Source organism: Lissotriton vulgaris, chromosome 12 (genome assembly GCF_964263255.1).
Source record: "Lissotriton vulgaris chromosome 12, aLisVul1.2, whole genome shotgun sequence".
NCBI lineage: Eukaryota > Metazoa > Chordata > Amphibia > Caudata > Salamandridae > Lissotriton > Lissotriton vulgaris.
The window spans coordinates 606,203,405-606,229,082 of NC_141700.1; the positions used below are offsets into that span (position 1 = coordinate 606,203,405).

The window sequence follows — 25,678 nt, forward strand, 5'->3', positions numbered from 1 at the left end:
CTGGGTCTACCTTTTCGCTCTGTTTCGCAGGCTTAATCTGGGTCCCCGGTTCCTGTTGTATGTGCGACTACTGTATACCGAGTTGACAGCGTCGGTTCGGGTGGTGGGTGCAGTATCGTCTAGCTTCTCGATTCGCCGTAGCACCAGGCAGGGGTGCCCCCGTCACCTTGTTTATTGGCCTTGGCTATGGAACCGCTTGCAGTCTGGGTGCTTATGGATGCATAGATGGAGGGGTTTGAGTGGGCTGCCAGCCTCTCCGATAGGATCGCATTATATGCGGACGATGTGTGTGGTTTTTTTTAACGGCGCTGGACAGGACGGGCCACAGATTCTGGAGATTATGCAAATATTTGGGGAGGCGTCTGGGCTGTACATGAACCCTCGCAAGTCTACCTTATGGGCACTGGGGGCTCGTGATGGGGTGGGTCCATGGGCGTCGATGTGCCTGCGGTGTCCTGGGAGTGGAATGTGGTACCGGTCTGGGAGCGCGTACAGGCGGATATTAAGATCCGGTCCCGTATGCCACTGACGATCTATGGCAGATCGGCGATCTTCAAGATGGTGGCGCTCCCTCGCCTGCTATACCAGTTGCAGAATCACCCATACCGGATTACACCCCGATGGTTCCGGCTGGTGAATTCGCCACTGGGGTCTGTTTTTTTGGGGGGGAGGAGCGGTGCCTGTTGCATTGCGTACGTGCTTTCTCTCCACGTACTGTGGGGGCCTCGCGACCTCAGATCTCCTACTATCAGGCCTCGCACCTGCTGGTCCTCAATGAGTGGTGGTATGGAGATATGAGGGACCCGACCTACACGGTGGAGCGGTACATGATGGGGCAGTCCACTCTCCATACGCTACGCTATTCGGTTGCATTGCGCGGTGTGCTGCCGCCTCCGAAAAATATAGTCTTTCAAATCTGGCGACAATCTCTGAAGTGTATGGGGTGGTGGAACACACTGACGGAAGAAACTCTCCTGTGGCATAATGGGCGCCTGCCGGCCCTGGCGGCCCTACAGGGCTTTCGGGTTGGGACGCCATTGGCATCTCCATCCTGGATGATGTTGTGCGCGATGCCTCCCTCAAATCGTTCCGTGATCTGCAGGTGGAATATCAAATGCCCCAATCGCAATTTTTCCGGTACCTCCAGCTCAATCACACGCTTACTCCCAGCCTGGAGGGCCTCGATTCTCTCCCAGAGTTTAGCCCATTAGAGGCGATAGTCTTTATCGGCAACCTGGAGACCAAGAAAATATCGCGAATATACCAAACCCTGATCACTCATAGCGCATTTTCACTGGAGAAACTACGGGGGGCGCTGGAGGAGGATGTGGGGGCATTGGAGGAGGAGGATTGGAGGGAGGCCCTGGCTACACCTCGGGGGCATCCATTGCTATGCGTCTTCGCCTTTTCCAATTTAAGGACCTTCACTGGGTTTCAGCATACAGTCTGGCAATGCCTGTCACTGGACCGCTTTTGGAGAGGGATATTTGCCTGCCTCTCCGAGGTTCTGGGATGGTCGCTTCCACGTACGCCACAGCTTGCCCTGTTGCATGTGATGGAGGGGATTGGGAGTAATCTCTATAAAAGGCACCTATTACAGCTGGGCCTCACGCTGGCGCAACAGGACATTGCTAGGATGTGGAAGGATGTGCGGGCCCCCTTGGTGGACGCATGGAAAAACGGCCTTGACTTCTGCATGGGGTTGGAGCGGCCAATCTTTGAGTCCTGTGGGTGCCCGCGTAAACACTAAAAAATTTGGAAGCCGTGGGCTGACTATAGGGGCATGTGGTTGGAACCTCAGGTTGAAACGGATGATATCCTTGTGGACTGAGGGTAGGGATGGGTGCCTGGGCCTGGTGGAGGGGGGGGGGGGGGCGGTCTGGGGTGCGTGTGTGTGCAGACGGGTGGGTCTCGGTGGTGGTTGCGCAACTTAGAGGGTGGGGTGGGGATATAGTTGGGGCAAGGGGGGATGTTATCCTGAATGATGCTTATTGTGCAATATGCTAGTTGTGTTGTTTTTTTTCAAAAAAGTAAATTGCTGCTTGTAATGGTGTAACAAGATGCTGCAGTGGTCTCTGGGGTACAGAGCCCTGCACCTATTGTGCAGATTGACGAATAAAGAATGTTTAAAAAATAAAATGTGTGAAAAGGTTGGTTTTCTGTAATAACCTGTCCATGAGAGATGGGAAGATGATGATTTCAGCACCACAGACTCTTTGTTGATACCATTTGTAGGGGGAAAAACTGACGCTTTCTTCTGCAGCACTTTTTTCCCCATTTAAAAGCAAACAAAAATTGTAGCTGTAATTTGGCTACTTCTGGGTCCCCTCCAGGGGAATCCACAAACCCTGGCTACCTATAAAATCCCCATGAGGTTGAAAGAAAAGGACTCACATTTGGCGTGGATACCATATGTGGACAAAAGGTTACAGGGGCCTAAGTGCGAACTACTTCAAATAGCCAAAAAAAGGCTTAGCACGGGGGAAAGAGCTAGCAGCGAAAGGGTTATCTGTGGGTGGTATTTGTGTCCGAGTCATCTAATGTCTAAGACTGAGTTGAAGCTGGTCTTACCACGAGGTGTGTTATCAGTCACAATTTGCATAATGTACATTAAGTGTATTGTTAATTAAGGAGTTTTAAAGTTCCCTTGTCCCTTGCAGGGATATCCATAAAGACACACGTTAGGCAGTGGGACTGCAGGACTTGTGAGCACACACCACAAATAAGTTACCCGACAGATCATTGTCTGAAGACATGTTCCAGAACATGAGGTTGATGAGCATGCTGCAGATAAGAAGGGTGAGACAGCAAGAAAGCCGCTGGACTCTGGTAAATGGGCTCCAAGGACAACGGGTCAGCACTGAGAGCCATAGGTGATCTTTCATCAGTCTTTCCACAGAATTCGAGAACATCAAGTAACTGTAGAAGGAAAACAAAGCACAAGGTTACAGGCGCCCAGATAATATGTACTGGGCATGCAGAACTTTAAAGGTAGGGTTACATAGTTTGCCCCAATGTTGATGAAAACTTGCTCCAACATTTCTAGACTACATATGTTGCACTGGTGCATTTTTCCACCAAAATCTCTGGTTCACATAGATGCGACCATTTGCAGTGCCATTTCCCATCAATATTTAAGGATAGCAAAGTATACAATGGTGCCAGTGTTTTTGTTTTATTGAATCACCATACTTTGGTGATTCATGATTTGGTGATTACTAACCCCTCCTGAATAAACCTCAGCAGCCTTCTCTTTTTTTTCAGCGCCTTGATATCCCTTGGGATGAATGTTGCGCTCTAGAAATACCATAAATAAATAAATAAAATAAATAGATGGAAAATTCCTGGCATAATTCCGGTTTGCTTTTTTTGATAAGATACAGTGCATTGGTCCTGGTGCAATCTTACGGTAACTTTTGTACCAGATCACGTGCAATTATGACATTTTCACCTAATGACAAATGCTAAAAAGGTTTTTTGCAATGGTTGGTCAATCTAAGAGACTTCAAAATTGCACCACTATAATCCAGGGTATTCAACATAAGGCAGTATCAACAGCCCTATAGTGATGTAGTTATGTGTAAAATAACAAAGATGTGCTCAAGTAAAAGAGATACAGTTATCCAACTTCCCAGCCAGTTGCATAGTGTGGAAAGCTTACCTACTCCAGCACTAAACCACGTGCAAGATTCTCAAAACTTGGGAAGCACCCAAGAGACTTTGGGTAAAAAAAAAAAATATTTCCATAACTGTATTGCTTTGCTAGGATTTAGTCCAAAAGAAGGTCGACAATGGAAGAAGACAATGAAAATCCCACATAAAGAATGCATATTAATGGCACACTACCAAGTTTTGGATGAATGTGTGATACTATGCGTAAATAACAAAGGCCTGGCTTGCATTTTGAGCAAGACTAAAAGCTTAAAAAGAGCTAGCCGCATTGAAAACACAAAAAATATTATTTTCTCTATCCAATTAATCTATGAGATAAATAATTTAATGCATGAACGTATAGTAGGCAGGTAGGTAAGATTTTATTGTATTAATTATATTAAAAATCAATACAATATCTTAAATATACAAAAACCTAATGGTTCCAATGATATGGAATTATTGGAGCTACCGGGGAAAACAGAACTGCACAGCATCCTTAAGTGACCTTGTGCGGGCTTGTAGAAAGAGCTGTTTCTGAAATGTATTTTTCAAGTCCAATCCTAAGGGGCATAGGCAAAGAATGAGTTCTTCTGTTTCAGGAAATTAATTGAACAAGCAATATTGTTTATTTTATCCACGGTCTTGTTTCAAGAGCCCTCAAACTGCAATAATTGAAAAAAAATTTTTAGAAGTAAAACGTTGTTTTTTTCCCTTGTATTTAAGTTGGAATCTAAGTACAGTTATCTCTAATTGATAAAGTTGCAAATGTATAATGAGAATGCTTTAAGTTATTGCACGTAAGTCACTTTCATGTGACACCACCTTAATTTTCTTTTTGATTAGTAGTTTACGGGTTGTCTTAGGAATTGCAAGTAAGGGTTTAATTGTGGGAAGCTGGTGAATCCTGGTAGGTGTTTTAACTCCATATCCATTGCAATCAGTTGCTCTCCTGGTTATAATTCCAGATCTTCTCTAGCTATACTATACTTAAGATATGTACAATTCCTCCTAATGTACTCTAATGCAGGGATATCCAACCTTTCTGTAATATGAGCTACTAATGTTCAATTAAAATCATTGCAAGGTACTATTGTTAGTGTTGTAATACGGACTACATCAGACAAGATTACATTAATGACCACCACCAGCAAGATTACCACATTACCACATCAGTGCATCATGCATGCTTGCCAGCAGTAAGCGCCCCTGGTACCATGGTAATGTTAGTAATACGTCTCCCCCGGGTTACATAATTTATCACTCATATATATGTTTTAAATGTATTTTGGAAATTCAACCATTTTTCTCCAAACATCAGCTTATGAGTTATGAAAATACACACATTTCCGTCTCAAATACACATTTTATTTTTGCTGTACATATAGTAATTCATCCAAGTAAAAACTTCTAGTTTAGTAGACTGGGGTACACATAAGAGAGATACTAACAGGACCTAGAGAACTATCAGTAACTCACAAGCTACTTGGAAGAGGTACGAGGCAGGGATGCCCCCTCTCGCTCCTCCTGTTTGCGCTGGCAATGGAGCCCTTTGCCTACCTGGTCCGATCCCACAAGCTCCTCATGGGTTGCGATGGCCCGGTGTGGAGGAAGATACGATCGCCCAATATGCGGCTGACGTACTGTTATTTTTAGCTGATCCAGCTCAGTCAGGACACCTCAGTCCGGGCCTTGAGCCTTTTTGAACAAACTTTCGCCTTTGATTGAATTCAGCTAAGTCCGTCCTAGTATCTCAACACCTTTCGAGAGAGTGCTTTGATTGGCAGTCGTCGATACCCCTCTGGCGACAGTCATTCAAATATCTAGGAATCTGGATCGCCTTCCTACCCGATCTTGCTTGGTCACTCAATGTCACCCCGTTGGTGAAAAGGCCCGGGCTGATCTCCTTAAGTGGCAAACTCTGCCACTGAACCCTATAGGCAGAATAGCTCTATTTAAAATGATGATCCTGCCCAGGTTCCTTTATACGCTTCAGAGCACACACCTCTCCTTCACACGGTCCTGGTTCCGGGAACTGGACAGCATGGCAACTAAGTTCTTGTGGGAGGCCGTAGGCCTAGGCTGGCCCACACCCAGTGTCAGATCCCCCCTATGATGGTGGCCTGGGGATGACGAATCTCTACCTTTACTATTTAGCGACTCGGCTCCTCACTGTGCATGACTGGTTTAACGGTGGCTGGTCTGACCCGGCATACCGCTTGGAGCTCCACTCCCTGGGTCTGGATACCATCCAAGGGATGCTATATGGGCGACTTATTCCCCAAACTTTACCTGAGGTCACGCGCGGACGGCTTTTGGCCTGGAGGGCGTCCCTACGTCACACCCATTGGTCGGATAAACTGACTCAACATACCCCACTATGGCATAGCACACGACTCGGAGAGGTCGCCAACCTTTCAGGTTTCAGAGTATGGGATCATTGGCATTTCACTTCTGGGAGATATCTGGGGAAGAAGTCACATATGCACTTTACAAGAACTGCAGACTCGCTACTCCTCCACACTTCCCAATTTTACCGTTACCTGTAGATACGCCAGGCTCTGCACTCTCACATTTTGGAGGGCACCTCCCTGCCTAAGTATAGCCCGCTGGAGGGCCAAACCATGACCGGTAACCTAGGGAAAGGAGGGATTTCCCGTATCTATTGCTCTCTCATCAATAACACTCCTAACACACTAGCACAACTCAGAGACAGATGGGAGGGTTGGATCAGGTCTCTGGACGATGCTGATTGGCGAGACGCCTTGATGGCACCCAAAACGATCACAGCCTCAACAAGACTTTGTCTAGTTCAGGTATACTACCTCCCCACTGCCTATCTTACACTGCTGCGTCTCCATCGCGCTGGACTACGACCCCATGCCTCCTGTCCCTGCTGTACTCATCCCCAAGCGGACTTTTATCACATGGTATGGCTTTGCCCCGTACTCACCCAATACTGGGAGTTAGTAATAGCGGAACTTACTGAGGCTCTGGGCTGGGACGTTCCCCTTAACCCCATGAATGTTCTACTAGGTATCTTGGAGGGGATGGACAGTTCCAGAGCTGAAAAACACGGCTCTGATGGTGGCCAAGATGGACATTGCAGCCAACTGACTGAATTCGGCTGCCCCCACCATGAAGCACTGGTGCAGAGGGGTGGACTGGTGTGCTGCACAGGAGCGGCTCCTCTATGAGGCCAGAGGATGCCCAAGGAAATTTCGTAGAAAGTGGGGCAAATGGGTTGTGCTAGTGGAGGATTGACACTCCTAATGGGTGTGCAAGTACTGGAATGGATGCAACATTGTACTTGACTTGTCTTTTGGTTTACTTATGCTGATGTGCTCTTGGTATATAGATGTCTTTTGCGATTCACTCTACGTACAGCTGGTGTTGTTATTTCTTGTTGGTTTCTCGCAAAATCAATAAAATTGGTTATCAAAAAAACTCACAAGCTACTCGTTGGAGAAACCTGATCTAATACAAGCACTCCATCAGAGGTGGAAGAATATCTGAAACAGCCGAAGACCATGAAATAAGAGAGAACTACTGCTCTGCACAAAGGCAAAAATCGCTCTGGAAACCACAGGCCCAAAAGAAGCAAGCAGGACATGGCAATGACACACGCTTCCTTCCCCAAAAGGAAGGACGGAAGACAGAGATCATAGCCTATTTTATCAATCGAAAATGACTATCCAAAAAGTTAATTACAATTTAAAATAAGTGCTTTATTTTATAAAGAGTTCATCCCCAAGAGAGAGTCAATTCTACCTGAATGACATGATGTCGCCCCGAGAAGCGGCTGGGAAGACCCTATCCAACTGGCAGTCGTCAATGTCTGCTGCTAACCAAGAGTCACACAGAAAATGCCACTTCTGTTGAGCATCCAAGTCAATTACCATTATTCTGTTCACGTACCTGTAAGAGGGAAGAAGAAAAGCAGAGAAAAAACAACAGAGTTGATGATCTGCAGACCCGGACATAGAATTTCTATACTGAGACAAAGCTACAAATAACCAGCACTACCCCCGGAATACTTATGCAGGCATGAGTAATGTCAGATTTACTACAAACCAACACTCAAGTTATGTAAAGGAGTATAGTAAGGTAGATGGAAACCTATCCATTGACTGGAGAAAGTCCAGAAATAATGTTAACTCTTTGGAAACTTTACTCCAGGTCAGCGAATCAGGTTAAGTGAATATCAGGAGTAGAAATTATTAACATTACAATGTTTTTAAACTATTTTCTATAAAGAGCACATTCACAGTGCCATCTTGGTGCCAGGAGCAAAAATGAAAAAAGGAAGGAAGAAGCTTTACTAAACCTAAAAATAGTAAAAATAAATAAAAGTATGACAAAAAGTGAAATGTAACCATGTGTCTGAACATTGAGAAGGTACAAGACTCTAGAGACTCAGTAGGAGGTCATTCCAGAGGACACGCCCTGGAACCCAGAATACGTTACAATCACATTGTGAGCATTTGAAGCAGGAAATGTCGAGGAATATAGAGGAGCTAGAGTGTATATGTCTGGCTAGTCTGTAATAGACCACAAAGCGGGCCAGAAAGTGGGACCAGAGTTATAAAACGCTCACGGATTCAAGCTGAGTGCTTTCAATTGAATTCTTTGTTTAACGAGTAACACTTCAGGTTTTGTCACCTCTCAACGGTAAAGAAGAATTTCTGGAGACCAGCATCAAATCCAACAGTCATATTCTGAAGAAATCAGAACTTAGAAATAAAGGGCATTACAATAATACAGTTTGATCATGACACAGGCCCAAACCAACTTTCCAAAGCTCTTGATAGGGATAAACTGATGGAGTTTTCCTAGCATTTGAAGGTGTCTAAAGGCTGACAGAATCTGAATTTGTGGTTGACATACAACATTTTATCAAACAGTATGTCTACGTTCTTCAGTTCTGCAGGTGGGAAGGAGGTTGGAACAAAATGAGAAAACAAAACATCATCATTCCAGTTCTCAAATTACAAAAACTATGAAGATCTTGGTTTTATTGCTGTTTAGTTTTAAGAAATTCCTAGACATTCACTGCCGAAAGGCGTGCTACTTCCCCTTAGTGTGGGATTTCTAACCACTTGCGTTGAGAAGAAGTGATCGTCTATCTCTAAAGGCCCTATCAAAGCTTGGAATGTACCACAAACAGAGTATTACTCCAAGAAATGTAACCAACCAGGCGTCTTATAGTGAAAATTAGCACTCAGCAGATTGAAAAATTAAGTGATTTGCAAAATCATATTGATCTTAACAGTTTGACCTCTTCAAGTAGTAACCCAATCAAAATCTATGATCAAACAATGATTGCGGTGGTCAGGTATTAGAAAGTTAATAGGAATGGTTCATGTGCAATGCCCCCCAATATGGGCCAACGTTCAATATTAAAGTCCCCGTAGTTTGATGCCCAATGCCGGGAATGAAAAAGCAAGTTAAGGAAAATGAAACAGGCTAATGTATCATACATGGATGGCAGCTTCTACTCTAGGAAAAATAAAGCTATGATGAGAATGAATAAACTGGCAGCATACACAAGGAATTAGGATGAAATGATGTCGAAAATTTCAACCAATGATGTGATGAAATTTTGCAAACTGGTGCGTTTAGGGGTGCGTGGAAGGGAGGTAAAAGCAGGAAGTATGGTATATGAATAGCGTTGAGTAGAACATTTAATGTTAGTGTATGCGGAGAATGACAATGTGGGAAATAAGAAGACTTTCAGTACGACCCTGAATTACTCTCCTTATTGCCAGAATCTGCAATTGCAGATATTAATATGCAAACATATTTAGTATTAAATCTTTTTATTGAAAAATCAGCTCGCACACAGATATTAGAACTTTCCAGGAATCGAAAGACATGCAATGCATATGCAAACGGCATGGAAACACAGTGACAAAAGTGGCTGTTGGGCCCAATTATCCTAAAACGCTCTCTCCACGTCTGACAGTGCTGCATAAGTGAGCCTGCATTCAGAAGAAAAAACAAAAACAAGATCCAACTCCCCAACCCCCACACCACCCCCGCCTACCCTCCCACCACCCACGTTCCAGGTCCAGTGCCTTTCCCCCCCCGTGTCAACACCTCCATCCACACCAAAGCATCTCAAGAATCGACCTGTGACAATCGTAACAAACGCAAGTATCAGGGGCATATCACCTCTCTAAACTCTGTAGTCAGCAGGGACAAAAATGGCTGCCACAATTCTGCATACTTGGCCCCTTCCCCGGCTTTGATTAGTGATAGCTTTTCCATACCCAGAACTGACCAAAGGCGATGCAACCAACCTTGGAATGTGGGGATATGTAGGGTGCGCCAGAAGGCCAGCCCGTTCTGAACGGTGGAGCCCAGAGCAATTGCAATCAGTCTGCCCCTGCGTGATTTCAACGGGTAGGTGATAGCATTAGGTAAACCTAGCAGTACATAGGCAGGGAACCTTGGGATTTCCGAGTCAAAGTGTGCGTCTATCTCATCAATGACAGTCTTTCAATACCCCTGAATCTGGGCACAGTCCCACAACAGATGAACCAACGTACTCCTCTCGCCACATCCCCGCCAGTAGGAGTCCTCCCTTGTGTGATCCATCTCGTGCAACCTCTCAGGCGTGTAATACCAGTACGTAACCAGCTTAGTGAAGGTGTCTGTCAACCCCATATGGTAGGCAGAGTGTCGTGCTCGATAGCATATGCCCTCCCATTCCTTGTTGCTCAACGCCCGCCCCAACTCCCTCTCCCAGCGGGCCCTTCCTGCAATATATATTTGTGAGTACCGATCTAAGAGTATGCGGTATAAGTCCGAAATGAGCAGTTTATCCGCCTTCCGCGTAATTAGCCAGTATTCATAAGGACTGAGTTTCCGATCTGCCCATTCCCTGACCTGGGCATTGAGTGCCCAGTGACGCACTTGCAGATAGCGAAGCCGTTCTGTTTCCGGCAAGCTGTATTCCCCTTGCATAGTCTCGAAGGGAGCCACACCCTCCCCCGTGTATAAGTAAAACAAAAATCTACACCCCGCCGGGCGCCAACGGGCGAATGCCTGGATGTCTTGCCCAGGCCCGAAATGCGGGTTCGCCAGCAACAGTGTAAGGGGAGACGGAAATGTGGTCAGGTCGTGCTTTGTGTTGGTCTGGTCCCATACCTCTAACGGGACTCTCGTGATAAACGAGGCATACAAGTTGGGAGGTCGGTGCCGCCTACGGAGGAAAGGAACTTCCTGCAACGGACGGCCTGCCACTGCCTGATCCTGAAAGAGCCCGTGTTTTTCCGACTCCCACCTGCTCCACTCTACCAGGGTCCGAAGTTGGGCCGCCTGATAATATAGCATCAGATCAGGCAGACCTAGGCCCCCCCTCTCCAGAGGCAACATTGCCAGCCTAAGCTTCATCTTGGACGCTTACCGTTCCAAATGAACTGAGCGAGCTCCGACTGGGTTTGGCGGATCCAACCGTCGGGGGGACGGAGCGGAATGGCGCAAAATATATACAGGATTTGCGGAAGAATGGTCATTTTTATGGCAGCTACCCTGCCCAGCCAAGAGAGTGGGAGGTGTCTCCATCTGCCCAACTCCGTACGGACGGTTTGTCGAAGCCTCGCGTAATTGATACGCACTGTGTCTTGCAGTGTGCCTGCCAACTGAATCCCCAGATATGGTATAGCCTCCGACGCCCAGCGGAAGGGAAAGTGCTCCTGCAAGTGTGCCCCTCGGGAGAGAAGTCTAGTGCCACCGACTTTGTCATGTTAACTTTAAAGCCCCCCGCACCAGCAAACGTTTCCAGAATCTCCGCACAAGCCAGCAGAGAATCACTAGGGGAGGCCAGGGAAAGGAGGACATCGTCCGCGTATAAGCTGATTGTGTGCACGTATGTACCAAATTTAATCCCCTGCACTCTCTGGTCCACACGCATGGCCTGCGCCAACGGCTGCATAGAAAGCGCAAAGAGCAAAGGCGACAGCGGGCATCCCTGCCCACTTTCTTCTGAAGTTGATCTGGAGCGTCTCGATCCTCATCCGAACCCGATGGCGGAAAAAAACAATCTAAGGATGGAGCCGATGCCCATGCGCACTACCAACTAAGGGAGGAGTCACCAAGATACAAAAGACTCTCCAAGAGAAAAACAAAGTGCAATCATCCGAGCCCAACACCAGATGGCGATCTATTCATAATGTACCATCTGCAGCCCATATGCCTCGAACATGATTTTTTCAAGAAATACACACAGGTGAACAAAAACATTAACCCTATGTCAATTTGATTCCACAGGAGAGTCCTCACGCACTCCAGCACCTGCAAGGGAGGAGAGGGCACCAGCAGCTAAGAGAAGGGGGAAAAAGAAGAAAAAAACAGGTCACAGCGCTGTAGAAGGAGGCAACACCACCACCCAGGAAGCCTCATCACCAGAGCGAGCCACAACACCTGTCCCACAATCACTGTTGTTGTTTGGATCTCCTAATTTGTTAAGCACACCGCCTACAACCATAGCAACGTCCAGGTTGGCCATGCAGGGAAGGGCAAGTAGGACTGATGAGCCCCCTCAGAGGATCCTGCAAACCTCTGATTCGGAGGATGAGGAAGTTGTACCTCAAACAAATTGCACCTGTGGCCGACAAGGTCAGACCACAGATTACATCAGGCGCTGCGCGCACCAGTGTCCTTGGCAGGAGGGCACGTGCGGGTGGCGAGGGGCAGGAAGGTGAGAGTGTCTTCTGTGGCCTGGAGGCCACAATGGTCAAAGTGCAGCGCGTGCAGGCCAAAGCACTGTTACCCGTGCATAGGCAGGTTCGCTGCATGAATAACGAAATGACCAACATGGACAAAGAAATAGGCCACATAGCATGTAGTTTGGAGGCAATATCAAAGGGTATAACAGACATCTCCACATACATGGGTGTACTGTCGGATAAGTTGGACAGGGATCAACTACAGCTTGGCAGGGAGCGGCAGTACATGCGGCAGCAGACAAAGGCAATGAACAGATTTGCTACTGCTACGTCACTACTTTGGAGACGCTCTATATCCATGCAGGATGCAATTGTGCACTGCTGCACAGACTTGACACGGGGCATGGGAAGGGTGACCTCTGCAATGGAGCAAATGCTAACCACTAACACAGGCAATGCTGGTGACACGGGTGTGGAGGAGACAGAGGGGTCAACCAGCAAGAGTGGCTCCAGCACACCTGTACCAGAGGTGCGCAGGAGCGGCAGGCGTAGCCATGCTGAGTCAGGCCCCAGCAGAGATTTTGATAGCCAGCCACATCAATCGCGCAATGTGGTGCGTGGACGTAAACACTGACCAATGCCGCAGTTCCACACGACTGCACACAGTGACGGCAACTGAGCAGAAGCAGTCATGGACATGTGCTTTAATGGACAATGGCTTTTCCTATGTGATGATGATGTAGTGACTATTAAACTACACTTGTCAAACACTATACCTGTCTATGAGTCATACATTACCTAGAAATATCGACGTGTAATTTCTGTCCGTCTCAATCTCCCATCTGTTGCTGCTGGTCCTGTTGCTTGGGGGTCTGCATGTTCTTGGTCATCATCAATGTCTTCGTGATGTGCCTTCTTTGGTGGCAAGATTGTGCAAAATGGCACAGGTCACTATTATCTTGCAACACATGATGGGGGTGTACTGTTGAGCACCTCCACTCTTGTGGAGGCAGAGAAACCTGCTCTTGAGGAGTCCAAATGTTTGCTCCACTATGTTGCGAGTTGACCTGTGTGCAACATTGTATCGCCTTTCGCCTCTGTTAGCTGGGTTGAGGTACGGTGTGAATACAAAGGAACGCAGGGCATATGCACTATCGCCTAGGAGGGAATGAGAGGTACATGAGTTACATTTGCATGTCACATTCATCTGCCATTCATTTTAGGGTGTGTTACACTTATTTACCTAGCAGATATCCATCTCCAAAATCTCCAGCAACAAGCCTTGTGTATATTCCGCTGTTCTGGAAGATGTAGGAGTCGTGCGTGCTCCCAGGAAATTTAACCACTATGTCTGTGATGATGTTTCCGGCATTGCATATCACCTGCACATTGAGGGAGTGCGTTGACTTACGGTTTCTGTAGATGTGTTCAGTGGCTGCAGGTGGGCATAGGGGAATGTGGGTGCCATCTATGCAGCCTATCACATGCGGGAAGTGTGCCAGTCCATAGAAGTTAGTTTTTGTTTTGGCAAGTTCCGCAGGTGTGTCAGGGAACCGGATGTAATGTTCCATTTTCTGCGTCATCCAGAAACTTCCTGAAAAAACGGGACAGACAGCTCTGGGATACACCACCTACTGCAGCTATCACACTCTGGTAGCTCCCAGAGGTAAGCAGGTGTAAGCTACATAGCACCTGTACATGGGGTGGGATGGCGTGGGCCCTGGGTGTTGGGTGATCCAGGTATGGGTGGAGGTCCCTTATTAAGTCCATGATGGTTCTGGGGTGCAGCCTGTACCTCTGAAGTATCTCAGGCTCAGTCAATTGGAACAGGGTGATCCTCTGCCTGTACACCTGCTCCTCCCTTCTCCATACCCTCTGACCTGCAGCCTGTAGCCTTTGCCTCCTCGCAATCACATAGAATGCCACCATTCTTGCAACACTGTTGCATTTTGGGCCCATTTTTATAGCCTGCACCTGGTTACCACCTGCTTTCAGTCCGTGGTAAATACCGACTCTTAAATGCCGAATTTCATTGAATTCGGTATTTTTAGCCTTTCCTACGGGAAACAACAGTTACAACGCAACTGTTACAACGGACTACTTTTACAACGCAACTACTACAACGCAGGATCCTTTACAACGCATGCCTTTACAACGCATGACATTACATAGCAGATGCTATTACAACGCATGCCCCCTGTGCCCACCCGCCCGCTTCCCGCCGCCGTGAGAGCGGCCACGCCCCCTTTTCCTTCTGTGCCCTCCCGGCTCCCGCCTCCCAGCTGCTCCTCCCTCCCTCGCACTTGGCCATAAATAGCGACCGCGCGGCGCAGGTGAGTGGACCTATTCTTAGGACACCCCCGCGCCGCACGGCCACCAGCTGTAGCGTGGGCTTCCCGCCTGCCGCTGCCCTCAGCTTCGCTGAGCCTGCCTGCTGACCACGCCCCCTGCCGTCGCTCGGTGTGGTCTCCTGCGTTAACTGTGTTTTCTTTTGATTATTCTGTTTCCTTCTTGTGTGTAGTAGGTTTTTTGCCCCTTGTCTCTGTATTTGCGTGCCCCCCTGTGCTGTTTTCCCTGTAGTTGCCCCCTGTGCCCACCCGCCCCTCTCCCCGCTTCCCGCCGCCGTGAGAGCGGTCACGTCCCCTTTTCCTTCTGTGCCCTCCCCGCTCCCGCCTCCCAGCTGCTCCTCCCTCCCTCGCACTTCGCCATAAATGGCGACCGCGCGCACGCGCAGCGGGTGCGCCGATTGTGCGCCAAAGGTAAGCCCGTCTGCACCCGTCAGCGCCTGGCCCGCGCCCAGCGCCCAGACCCCTGGCCCCCGCAGACACCAGCCCACCCGCCGGACCTACGACGCCACCGAACTCTACGCACTCAACGCCGGTCGAATCCCCGGATGCTATCGAGCCACCCCGAGACGCACCCACGGACCCTTCAGCTGCCACTCCTGCAAGTTCTTCTGCATCCGGTCCTGCACTGCACCCGCACCGACCAAGCCGAGTACCAGCAGCAACCACCTGAAGTGCATCCTGCTCAACACCCGCTCCGTCCACAGACACGCCGTAGAGCTCTGGAACCTGCTCGACACAACATCACCAGTCGTCGCCTTCCTCACGGAAACATGGATGAACGCCTCCTCAGCACCCGACATCGCCATCGCCATCCCGGACGGATACAAGATCACCCGGAGGGACCGCGGCAATCAGACCGGAGGAGGCATCGCCATCATCCACAGGAACACCATCCGCATCACGACCAACACCGACGACACCCCCACCCTCACAACCGCCGAACACCTGCACTTCCAGATCCACACCGACCCCAAGACCACCCTCAGAGGCACCCTCATCTACAGACCCCCAGGACCACGCACACAATTCAGCGAAGACATCGCCGACTTCATCAGCCCGCACGGCCTCCCCTCCGCTGACTACATCCTCCTCGGGGACCTCAACTTCCACCTGGAGAACAACAACGACCGCAACACCACCACCATGCTGGACAACCTCGCCAACCTCGGTCTCAAGCAGCTGGTGACCACCCCCACCCACTACGCCGGACACACACTCGACCCAGTCTTCTCATCCAGCAAGGACATCGCCTTCAGCCATGCCACCGGACTCCACTGGACAGACCACAGCTGCGTTCACTTCAGCTTCAAAAAGAACACGATCCACCACCACCAGCAACAGGTTGCACGCAGAAGCTGGAACAAGATCACAGCCGACCAGCTCGCCGCATCCCTGAGCCAGGACCCCCCCGCCAGCTCAGCGAACCCCAGCCAGGCCGCCAACAACCTCACGAAGTGGATCAGCAACTGTGCAGACGTCCTCGCCCCCCTGAGGACCCCGCCTAGCAGACCCGGCAGTAAGAAAGCACCATGGTTCACCGATGAACTCAAGAGCTCCAAGAAGAACTGCCGAACCCTCGAGAGAGCCTGGCGCAGAGACCCAACACCAGACAACATGACCACCCTCAAGCTTGCCACGCGAAAACACCACCAACTGATCCACACCACCAAGAAAACCGCATTCAAGGAACGACTGGACAACAACGCACACAACAGCAAGGAACTCTTCAACATCGTCAAAGAGCTCTCCAACCCCAACGCCGGAAACAACGACATCACCCCAACCCAAGACCTCTGCAACTCCCTCGCCTCCTACTTCCACAACAAGATCGCAGACATACACAACAGCTTCATCACACAGCAAACGCACCCCACGACCGCACCTGCACCCCCCGCCACCACCCTCCGCGCCTGGACCCCGATGAACACCGAAGAAACCAGTCGCACGATGAACTCCATCCACTCCGGATCTCCAACCGACCCCTGCCCGCACCACGTCTTCAACAAGGCCGACACTGTCATCGCACCCAACCTGCGGGACATCATCAACACCTCCTTCGACACTGCCACCTTCCCGGAGAGTTGGAAGCACGCCGAACTCAGCGCTCTACTGAAGAAACCATCAGCGGACCCCACCGAACTCAAAAACTACCGCCCCATCTCGCTCCTCCCGTTTCCGTCCAAAGCCATCGAGAGGACCGTCAACAAGCAGCTGGCCGCCTTCCTCGAGACGAATGGATCCCTTGACCGCTCGCAGTCTGGCTTCCGGGCCAACCACAGCACCGAGACCGCCCTCATCGCCGCCACTGATGACATCCGAGCCCTGCTCGACAACGGGGAAACAGCGGCCCTCATCCTCCTGGACCTCTCCGCGGCATTCGACACTGTCTGCCACCGCCACCTAGTGCAGCGCCTCTGCAACGTCGGAATCCGAGAAAAGGCCCTAGAATGGATCATCTCCTTCCTCGCCGGAAGGACACAGAGAGTCCGCCTCCCCCCGTTCAGATCAGAAGCCACCGAAGTCATCTGCGGCGTTCCTCAAGGCTCCTCGCTCAGCCCCACCCTCTTCAATGTCTACATGAGCCCCCTTGCGGCCATCGCACGTCAACACAACCTCAACATCATCTCTTACGCCGAAGACACCCAGATGATCCTCTCCCTCACCAACGACCCCGCCACCGCCAGAGCCAACCTACACGAAGGGATGACAGACGTAGCCGAGTGGATGATGAACAGCCGCCTGAAGATGAACTCGGACAAGACGGAGGTCCTCATCCTGGGCTCCTCGCCCTCCGCCTGGGACGACTCCTGGTGGCCCCCTGCCCTGAGCAGCGCACCCAAACCGACAGACCACGCACGCAACCTGGGCTTCATCCTGGACTCCTCCCTCTCCATGACCAGACAAGTCAACGCCGTCTCCTCGTCGTGCTTCAACATCCTGCGCATGCTACGTAAGATCTTCCGGTGGATCCCAACCGAGACCAGGAAGACGGTTACCCAGGCCCTCGTCACCAGCCGACTGGACTACGGCAACTCCCTCTACGCCGGAACCACTGCCAAACTCCAGAAGAGACTCCAGCGGATCCAGAACACCTCAGCAAGACTCATCCTCGACATCCCCCGACACAGCCACATCTCCGGACACATGAGAGACCTGCACTGGCTCCCGGTCAACAAGAGAATCACCTTCCGTCTCCTCACCCACGCACACAAAGCCCTACACAACCAAGGCCCAAGATACCTCAACAGCCGCCTCAACTTCTACACTCCCACACGTCAGCTTTGATCGACCAGCCATGCCCTCGCCGCAGTCCCCCGCATCCGAAGAGCCAACACAGGAGGAAGGTCCTTCTCCTACCTGGCGGCCAAGACTTGGAACTCCCTCCCGACCCACTTCCGCCTGACTCAAGACCACCTCGCCTTCAGGAAGCAGCTCAAGACCTGGCTGTTCGAGCAGTAGCGGACCCCCCTCCCCAAGCGCCTTGAGACCCTCCGGGTGAGTAGTGCGCTATATAAATGCTTGATTGATTGATTGATTGATGCCATTACAATGTAAGTATAGGTAAGTTTATCTTTTTTAAAACATTTATTTAATTTGGGTTAGTGGTACAGGGGTATTCTTAGGGTTCAGGGCTAGGTTTGGGTTTTGGGGTACAGGGGTATTTTTAGAGTTCAGGGCTAGGTTTGGGTTATGGGGTACAGGGGTATTTTTAGTGTTCAGGGCTAAGTTTGGGTTATGGGGTACAGGGGTATTTTTAGGGTTCAGGGCTAGGTTTGGGTTTTGTGGTACAGGGGTATTTTTAGGGTTCAGGGCTAGGTTTGGGTTATGGGGTACAGGGGTATTTTTAGGGTTCAGGGCTAGGTTTGGGTTATGGGGTACAGGGGTATTTTTAGGGTTCAGGGCTAGGTTTGGGTTTTGGGGTACAGGGGTATTTTTAGAGTTCAGGGCTAGGTTTGGGTTATGGGGTACAGGGGCATTTTTAGTGTTCAGGGCTAAGTTTGGGTTATGGGGTACAGGGGTATTTTTAGGGTTCAGGGCTAGGTTTGGGTTTTGGGGTACAGGGGTATTTTTAGGGTTCAGGGCTAGCTTTGGGTTAAGGGGTACAGGGGTATTTTTAGGGTTCTGAGCTAGGTTTGGGTTATGGGGTACAGGGGTATTTTTAGGGTTCAGGGCTAGGTTTGGGTTATGGGGTACAGGGGTATTTTTAGGGTTCAGGGCTAGGTTTGGGTTATGGGGTACAGGGGTATTTTTAGGGTTCAGGGCTAGGTTTGGGTTTTGGGGTACAGGGGTAGCTTTAGGGATTAGTGATAGGTTTTGGGTATAGGGGTACAGGGGTATTTTAAGGGTTCAGTTTTTTAAAAACGACTTTAAATAAATTAAATATTTATTAATTACAATTAAAAAAAAAAGATATACTTACCTATACTTACGTTGTAATGGCATGCGTTGTAATAGCATCTGGTATGTAATGACATGCGTTGTAAAGGCATGCGTTGTAAAGGATCCTGCGTTGTAAAAATCGCGTTGTTATGGTATGCGATGTAAAAGTATGCGTTTTAACGCCATACATCCCTTTCCTACATCTCAATGGGCATTTTTTCCAATTTCTTATTTATCGATTCGGTGAATAAGGACTCGGTAAATAAGGTATCGGTAAATACCGATTCGGAAAATATGTAATTGGTAAATACAGATTCGGTATTTTACCGATTCATATTTTCCGATTCGGTAACTTTTTGAGACCTACATCTCGTTTTCTAAATACCGGTCGGTAACGGCCGATTTTACCGATTTTGGCCCGTTACCGACCGGTATTTGCCTACCTACATCTGGCCCTTAGTGTTATCGGCAGTTTGGCGTCCCGGAATAAACCCTGCCAGGTCTGGCTCGATCAGTTCCTGCATGAGTGGTGCCAGCCCCGCTGCCAGGATACTAATATAGAGTTTGAGGTCAACATTGAGGAGGGATATTGGGCGATAGGCCCCCCACTGAGTGCGATCTTTTCCCGGTTTAGGGATGACCGATATGGTGGCGTCCAATAAGTCTCGCGGGATTGCGCCAGTCTCTGCAAACAAGTTAAATAGGGTAGTCAGTAATGGAGCTATCTGAGGACAGAATGTTTTGTAATAAAAATTCCTGTGAAGCCGTCTGGCCCCGGAAACTTAGCCAATTTAAGGCGCGAGATCGCCGATATCACCTCCTCTGGGCGAATTCTGCTGTCCAGGAGATCTGCTTAATCTTTTGATAAGACAGGAAGAGGAACGGACTCTAGGAAGGCTTCGCCGTCGGCGGGGTCAAGCCGCGCCCCTGCAAAGAGGGTAGTATAAAAATCGCTAAAGGCCTTTGCTATGTCCCCATCGTCGGTGACCCGCCCCCCCACCCTGTGTAGCAATCTCCTGTACCGTGGGACACTGTTGAGTTTCCCGGAGCGCACGCCCCAGCAGGCGCCCACACCTGTCCCCCTCAGTGTGCCTCACTTTCAGGGCCGCAAATTCTGGCCTATCCTGATCCAGTGCGGCCAGCTGCTGTTGCGCCAGGCGAAGCTGCCTCCACACCGAGGCGCGCCAGTTCTTTGGTGCATCTGCTCCAACTCTCGTGTCCGTAACGTGAGTTCTTCGCGTTTGCGGGCCCTTTCCGCATTTTCCACCACCGAGACCGCGATAAATTCACCACGCAGTACCGCTTTAAGCGCCGCTCAGTGTGTGGCCGGAGAGGTGTCTGAGGTGTGGTTATGTGATAAATAGTCTGTAATGACCCCTTTGATCTTCTCTACAATGTCCTTACGGTGGAGCAGCGTATCGCGCAACTTCTAGCAGCGAGCAGCCTAGCCACCGGTGGGAGGGAAAACACCACCGAAAGCGAAAGCGGTGCATGATCCGAGAGCGCCGCAGCTCCTATCTCTACCTCTGTCGCAAGCACCTTAAGGGATGTGGAAGATAAAAAGTAGTCTAGCCGCGCATAGGTTTTATGGGCATTAGAATAGTATGAATATTCCTTGACTTCCGGGTGAAAGCTGCGCCAGAGATCAACCATCCCCAACTCCTCCAGTCTAGCCAACCCTCCTCCAGATAAAGTCCCTGCCTGTGAAGTGCGCTGCCCTGACCTGTTAAGTGAGTTGTCAAACACTAAGTTCAGATCCCCCCCAACCAAGACATGCCTATCAGGTGTCGCAGCCACCTCAGTAAGCGCCTGGTGGATAAACTTCTCCTGACCCTCGTTAGGTGCGTAAACTGAGCTAGCTGTAAAGGTGGTGTCCCCCAGGGAGAATCTATAGGAGAGCAATCTTCCTCGTATTTCGGCTACCTTCTGCAACACTCTCCCCCTGAAATGTCGGGCCACCAGTATCGCCTATCCCGCTGTCTTAGTGGGGCCTGAGGAAAAGAATTGGAATGGAAAGCTGCGTGATTTCAACCTATGGCAGTCTTTGGGCAGCAAGTGTGTCTCCTGGAGAAGACAAAGATCTGCCCTTGAGTTCTCCAGGAACGATAGGACTGCCCTCCGCTTCACGGGGTTGTTGAGGCCCCGGACATTCAGAGTGAGAATACGTTATTCAGTCGCTGGCATATCTAAACACTAACCCTAGTCCCGCTGTGTCTTAGCAATGCGACGCTCCTGTGGCACATCTGGCCCCAAGGATCTGAAGACTGTGTCCCAAGGCCGCCCCTCCAGCGCCACGGATCAAATAACCGGAACCCCATCTAACCACACACAGACCAGCAGTCACAGACCTGGAACCCCCCCCAACATTTCTACCCTTGATAACACGCTGCAAAGAAAAAATAACATCCCCCCCCCAACAGTTAAGTCATAGTCAACATCATCGTCCATCATCCTGAGATGAGTGGTAGAGTACAACATCGGGGTAGTCTATCAATTCGGAGAAAACCCTCCCTCCCACCGACAGTGTACGCCACAGCAAACTTAAAGGCCCAGCCATGCTCACTCAGCCCGGAACTCAGCTAGGATGGGACACCTCCGCGCCCGCAGAGACCGCCTCCACTGCTGCCCACTGACCATCTTTGATCTCTGCCACTGGGGGTTTCCGGACCCGTCGTCTTCTAGTCAGTTGCCGCCAGCGAGGTCTGCCGTCATCCATCTCCGTTGTAGGTCCCTCCGTCTCCTCTGTCTCCGCAGGCGGGTCCAGACCCAGTAGGCAGCATGCCTCCTTCAAAGACCGCAGTTGGTGTAGCTTATTATCCTTTTTGAAGATCAGACGGAAGGGATGGCCCCAGCTATAGGAAATGCTTTGTTGCTGAAGGAAGGTCGTAACAGGCCTAAAGATCCGCCGTTTCTGCAGAGTGAGAGCGGACAAGTCCTGATACAGAACCGGGGCTTGCCCGTGGAAGGATAAGGGATGCCGCTGCCGCACCTTCTGCAAAATCTCTTCCTTTGTGCGAAAGTCCTGCACACACGCAAGGATGTCAGGATGGGGAGCGCGGGGGACCCACTCTGTTCACTCGGTCTATCCGTATCTCCGGTTCCGCCGGGCGCCCTAGGATGTGGTTAAACAGAGCACTGGTGAAGCCAAGTAGGTCCCTGGTGTCCTCTGATATCGTCACTCCCCGGATGCGGACGTTGTGGGGCCGGGAGCGGTTCTCCAAGTCTTCCATATGTGTCTGTAGGTCCACCTGCTGATCGTGAATCCGAACTGGTGCACAGACATAATATCGAGTCCAAAATATCGTTTGGACATAATATCGAGTATTTAATATCGAGTGGACAAAATATCGACAGGACAGAATATCGACTACAAAAATATTGTTTAGAAGGTAAGTGAAGTAATATCGACTGTAAAAAATATAGATAGTTAAAATATCGAAGTATATAATATAGATAGTAAAATATATCCAATTTTTAATAATATATAATTTTTATAGTGTATTTTTATGTTATAATATGTGTGAAAATTGTGTATTTATGTTATAAATAATTATATTTAACTAATTTTTTTATAATAATTTTTGCGTAATTTAAATCTGTAGCGGGTTGTGAGTTTATAGGGGAATAGGGTGGGAAGTAATTTCATTATAATTAATTAAATATGTACATTTATTTACTGATAGTAATTAGTAATTAATTGCTAATTATTTATATTTGTTAATTAATTTAAATTAAATAGATAATTAATTTAGAGTAATTGATTAATTGTTAATTATGTAAATTAAACTAATTTAACTCTGTAGCGGGTTGTGGGTTTATAGGGGAATAGGGTGGGAAGTAATTTATTTATAATTAATTAAATATGTACATTTATTTATTGATAGTAAATAGTAATTAATTGTTAATTAATTTATATTTGTAAATTAATTAATTTAAAATTGTTAATTATTTTATATTAATTGATTAATTGGTAATTATGTAGATGTAACAAATTTAATTTATGTAGCGGGTAGTGGGTTTATAGGGGCATAGGGTGGAAAGTAAATTATTAAAAAATAATTAAATAATAAAACTAATTAACATTTATTTATTTGGAAACAATTGTAATATATGTTTAAATTATAAAATATTTATTTGTTAATGCTTAATTAATTAGTATTAATAGGTGATTAATTTAATTAATTAATGTTACTTACTTTTTTAAATTAATTATTAATAGATATTTTTTTGTAGATTATTGAATAATATATGAATTATTCACTTTCCCTAATGTTGTATTCTCTGGAGTGGGAATAGTAATTTTAACCCCTACGCTATCCAACGCTTTCCCTACTGTTGCACCTACTGGAGTGGGAATAGTAATTTTAACCCCTACGCTATCCAACGCTTTCACTACTGTTGCACCCACTGGAGTGGGAATAGTAATTTAAACCCCTACGCTATCCAATGCTTTCCCTACTGTTGCACCCACTGGAGTGGGAATATTAATTTAAACCCCAACGCTATCCAACGCTTTCCCTACTGTTGCACCCACTGGAGTGGGAATAGTAATTTAAACCCCTACGCTATCCAACGCTTTCCCTACTGTAGCACCCACTGGAGTGAGAATAGTAATTTAAACCCCTACGCTATCCAACGCTTTCCCTACTGTTGCACCCACTGGAGTGGGAATAGCAATTTTAACCCCTACGCTATCCAACGCTTTCCCTACTGTTGCACCCACTGGAGTGGGAATAGTAATTTTAACCCCTACGCTATCCAACACTTTCCCTACTGTTGCACCCACTGGAGTGGGAATAGTAATTTTTACTCTTTTGTTATTGTACGTTAATAATATTGGCTAATATTTAATTATATTTTGTTAATATATATATATGTTTTAAGAAATATGATTAAATATTTTTTATTTTTTTACTTTCATTAATTATTTAATTATCATAATAAAATGTAAGTATTCTTAAGTATATTTTAGTACTTAGTTTTTAATATTAATGTAATTTAATAGTGTTTTTAGTAAAGTCGATATTTTTTTAAACTATATTTTTGTAAACGATATTTTAAACTCGATATTTTTGTACTTACCTGTTTATACATAGAAACTCGATATTTTGTCTGTCGATATTTTTTCCAGGATATTCTTGCAGGTCGATATTTTGTCAGTCGATATTATTTCAGTGATCCATCCGAACTATCTCTTGGCGTAGCGCCTCCATCACAGTGTCCCGGGAATCACTCTTGGTCTCCAGATCAGCCACTCGTTCCCCTACTCCATCTACATCCCTGCGAACATCCTTGATCTCATCCGCGAACTCCTTCTGTAAGCCATAAATGTCCTCCCGCAGAGAGGTAAAAAGCGATTCCAGGAACGCTTTAGTGATCGGCTCCGTACCTTCCGCCTGCACCGTCGCTGTATGAGATGTGCCCGTTGCCATATCCTTGGCCTGCTGGTTCGATGCGGCCTTAGCAAAAAGGTCCTTAACCGTCTTGTCTTTACGACCCCTTGCGTTGGACATCTCTGGTCCCGGTCGGGACCGTGCACGTCAAGAGGGCCCCTCACGGCTCAGTCCCACTCACCTGGTCAGGCCACCCCTTCATCACCACCAGCCGTCGTCCTGCCGCAAGGTCCCTCGCCGCAGGTAGCCAAACGGTCTCCGAAGCTGCGCCAAACCGCAGTTGTTCCCGGCAAACCTCCCTCACCGTGTCCCAGAGCCTTACCTGAGCCGCAGCTCCTGCCCGAGTCCTCACTTCGCCGCCGCTCCTCCACGTCATCACGTACGTTGCGGCCAGCGCTACGTCGTGGCCGTCACCGTTGCGGCCGGCGCTACTTTCAGGGCACTACTTTTTTTTTAAGTTATATTTTTACATTTACGTTTTTTTTTTTCTATAGCATATGTCCATCTGCACACCCTGAGGATTACAACACTGTATTGGGTGTGTGGATTGGCGCTGTGGTTCCGGAGTTTACCTTGCCAAAAGGTTTGTGTACCTCTTTATAATAGTAGTATAGATATATCAGATCAAGATTGGTTGCACTTCATTTTTTATTTAGAATGCAATTTTCATCAGATGTAACATGTGCTTAGCCAGATTTTTAATGTTTGTAAACAACTATGTATCATATCACTTGCCGCCTAATTAAATGTTTAACCTATGTACAGTCTAAGCTGAGATTTATTTAAAGTACTGTGTACATGATTTCCTGTACATTGTAAGCAATTAAATGATGGCTTTTTAACTATTTATTGTTTAAGAAACATGATCTGAAATAAACAAATGTATTCATCATCATCAGCACTGCTGAATGCCTATCAATGGAATTTGAGGTATGCTGGCCTAATTTAAGTGAGTAAAGAGAGTCATCCATAATGTGCTGAATCCAAATACCAGCTAAAGCAACACAGGAGCTGGTTATAAGGGCCCTGTGTGACTTTACATGGAGATGACATGTCTGCAGAGTGGAATGAAGGGAGAGCACAGATTAAGACATATTGGGGAAGACAGAGAATCATGCTAGGGCCTGGTTGCCTTCTATCAGGGTGGGTCTGGGGTGGTCCTGTTGCAGGGAGTTCCCGATGCAATAACCCGACACACCATGCACTGAAAATCTCTGGAGCAAATAGGGGTTCC

General features: G+C 48.1%; 1 protein-coding gene across 1 annotated transcript in view; it reads right to left on the reverse strand.

The window, feature by feature from the left end:
- PKD1L3 (polycystin 1 like 3, transient receptor potential channel interacting) overlaps positions 1-25,678 on the reverse strand; it is a 1,100,724-nt gene that overhangs the window by 609,351 nt on the left and 465,695 nt on the right. The window contains exons 14-15 of the mRNA XM_086945530.1: positions 7,423-7,569; positions 2,732-2,919 (exon numbers count right to left, since the gene is read on the reverse strand). Of these exons, the coding sequence (XP_086801656.1) occupies positions 2,732-2,919; positions 7,423-7,569 (335 nt within the window). The remainder of the gene's footprint in view (positions 1-2,731; positions 2,920-7,422; positions 7,570-25,678) is intronic.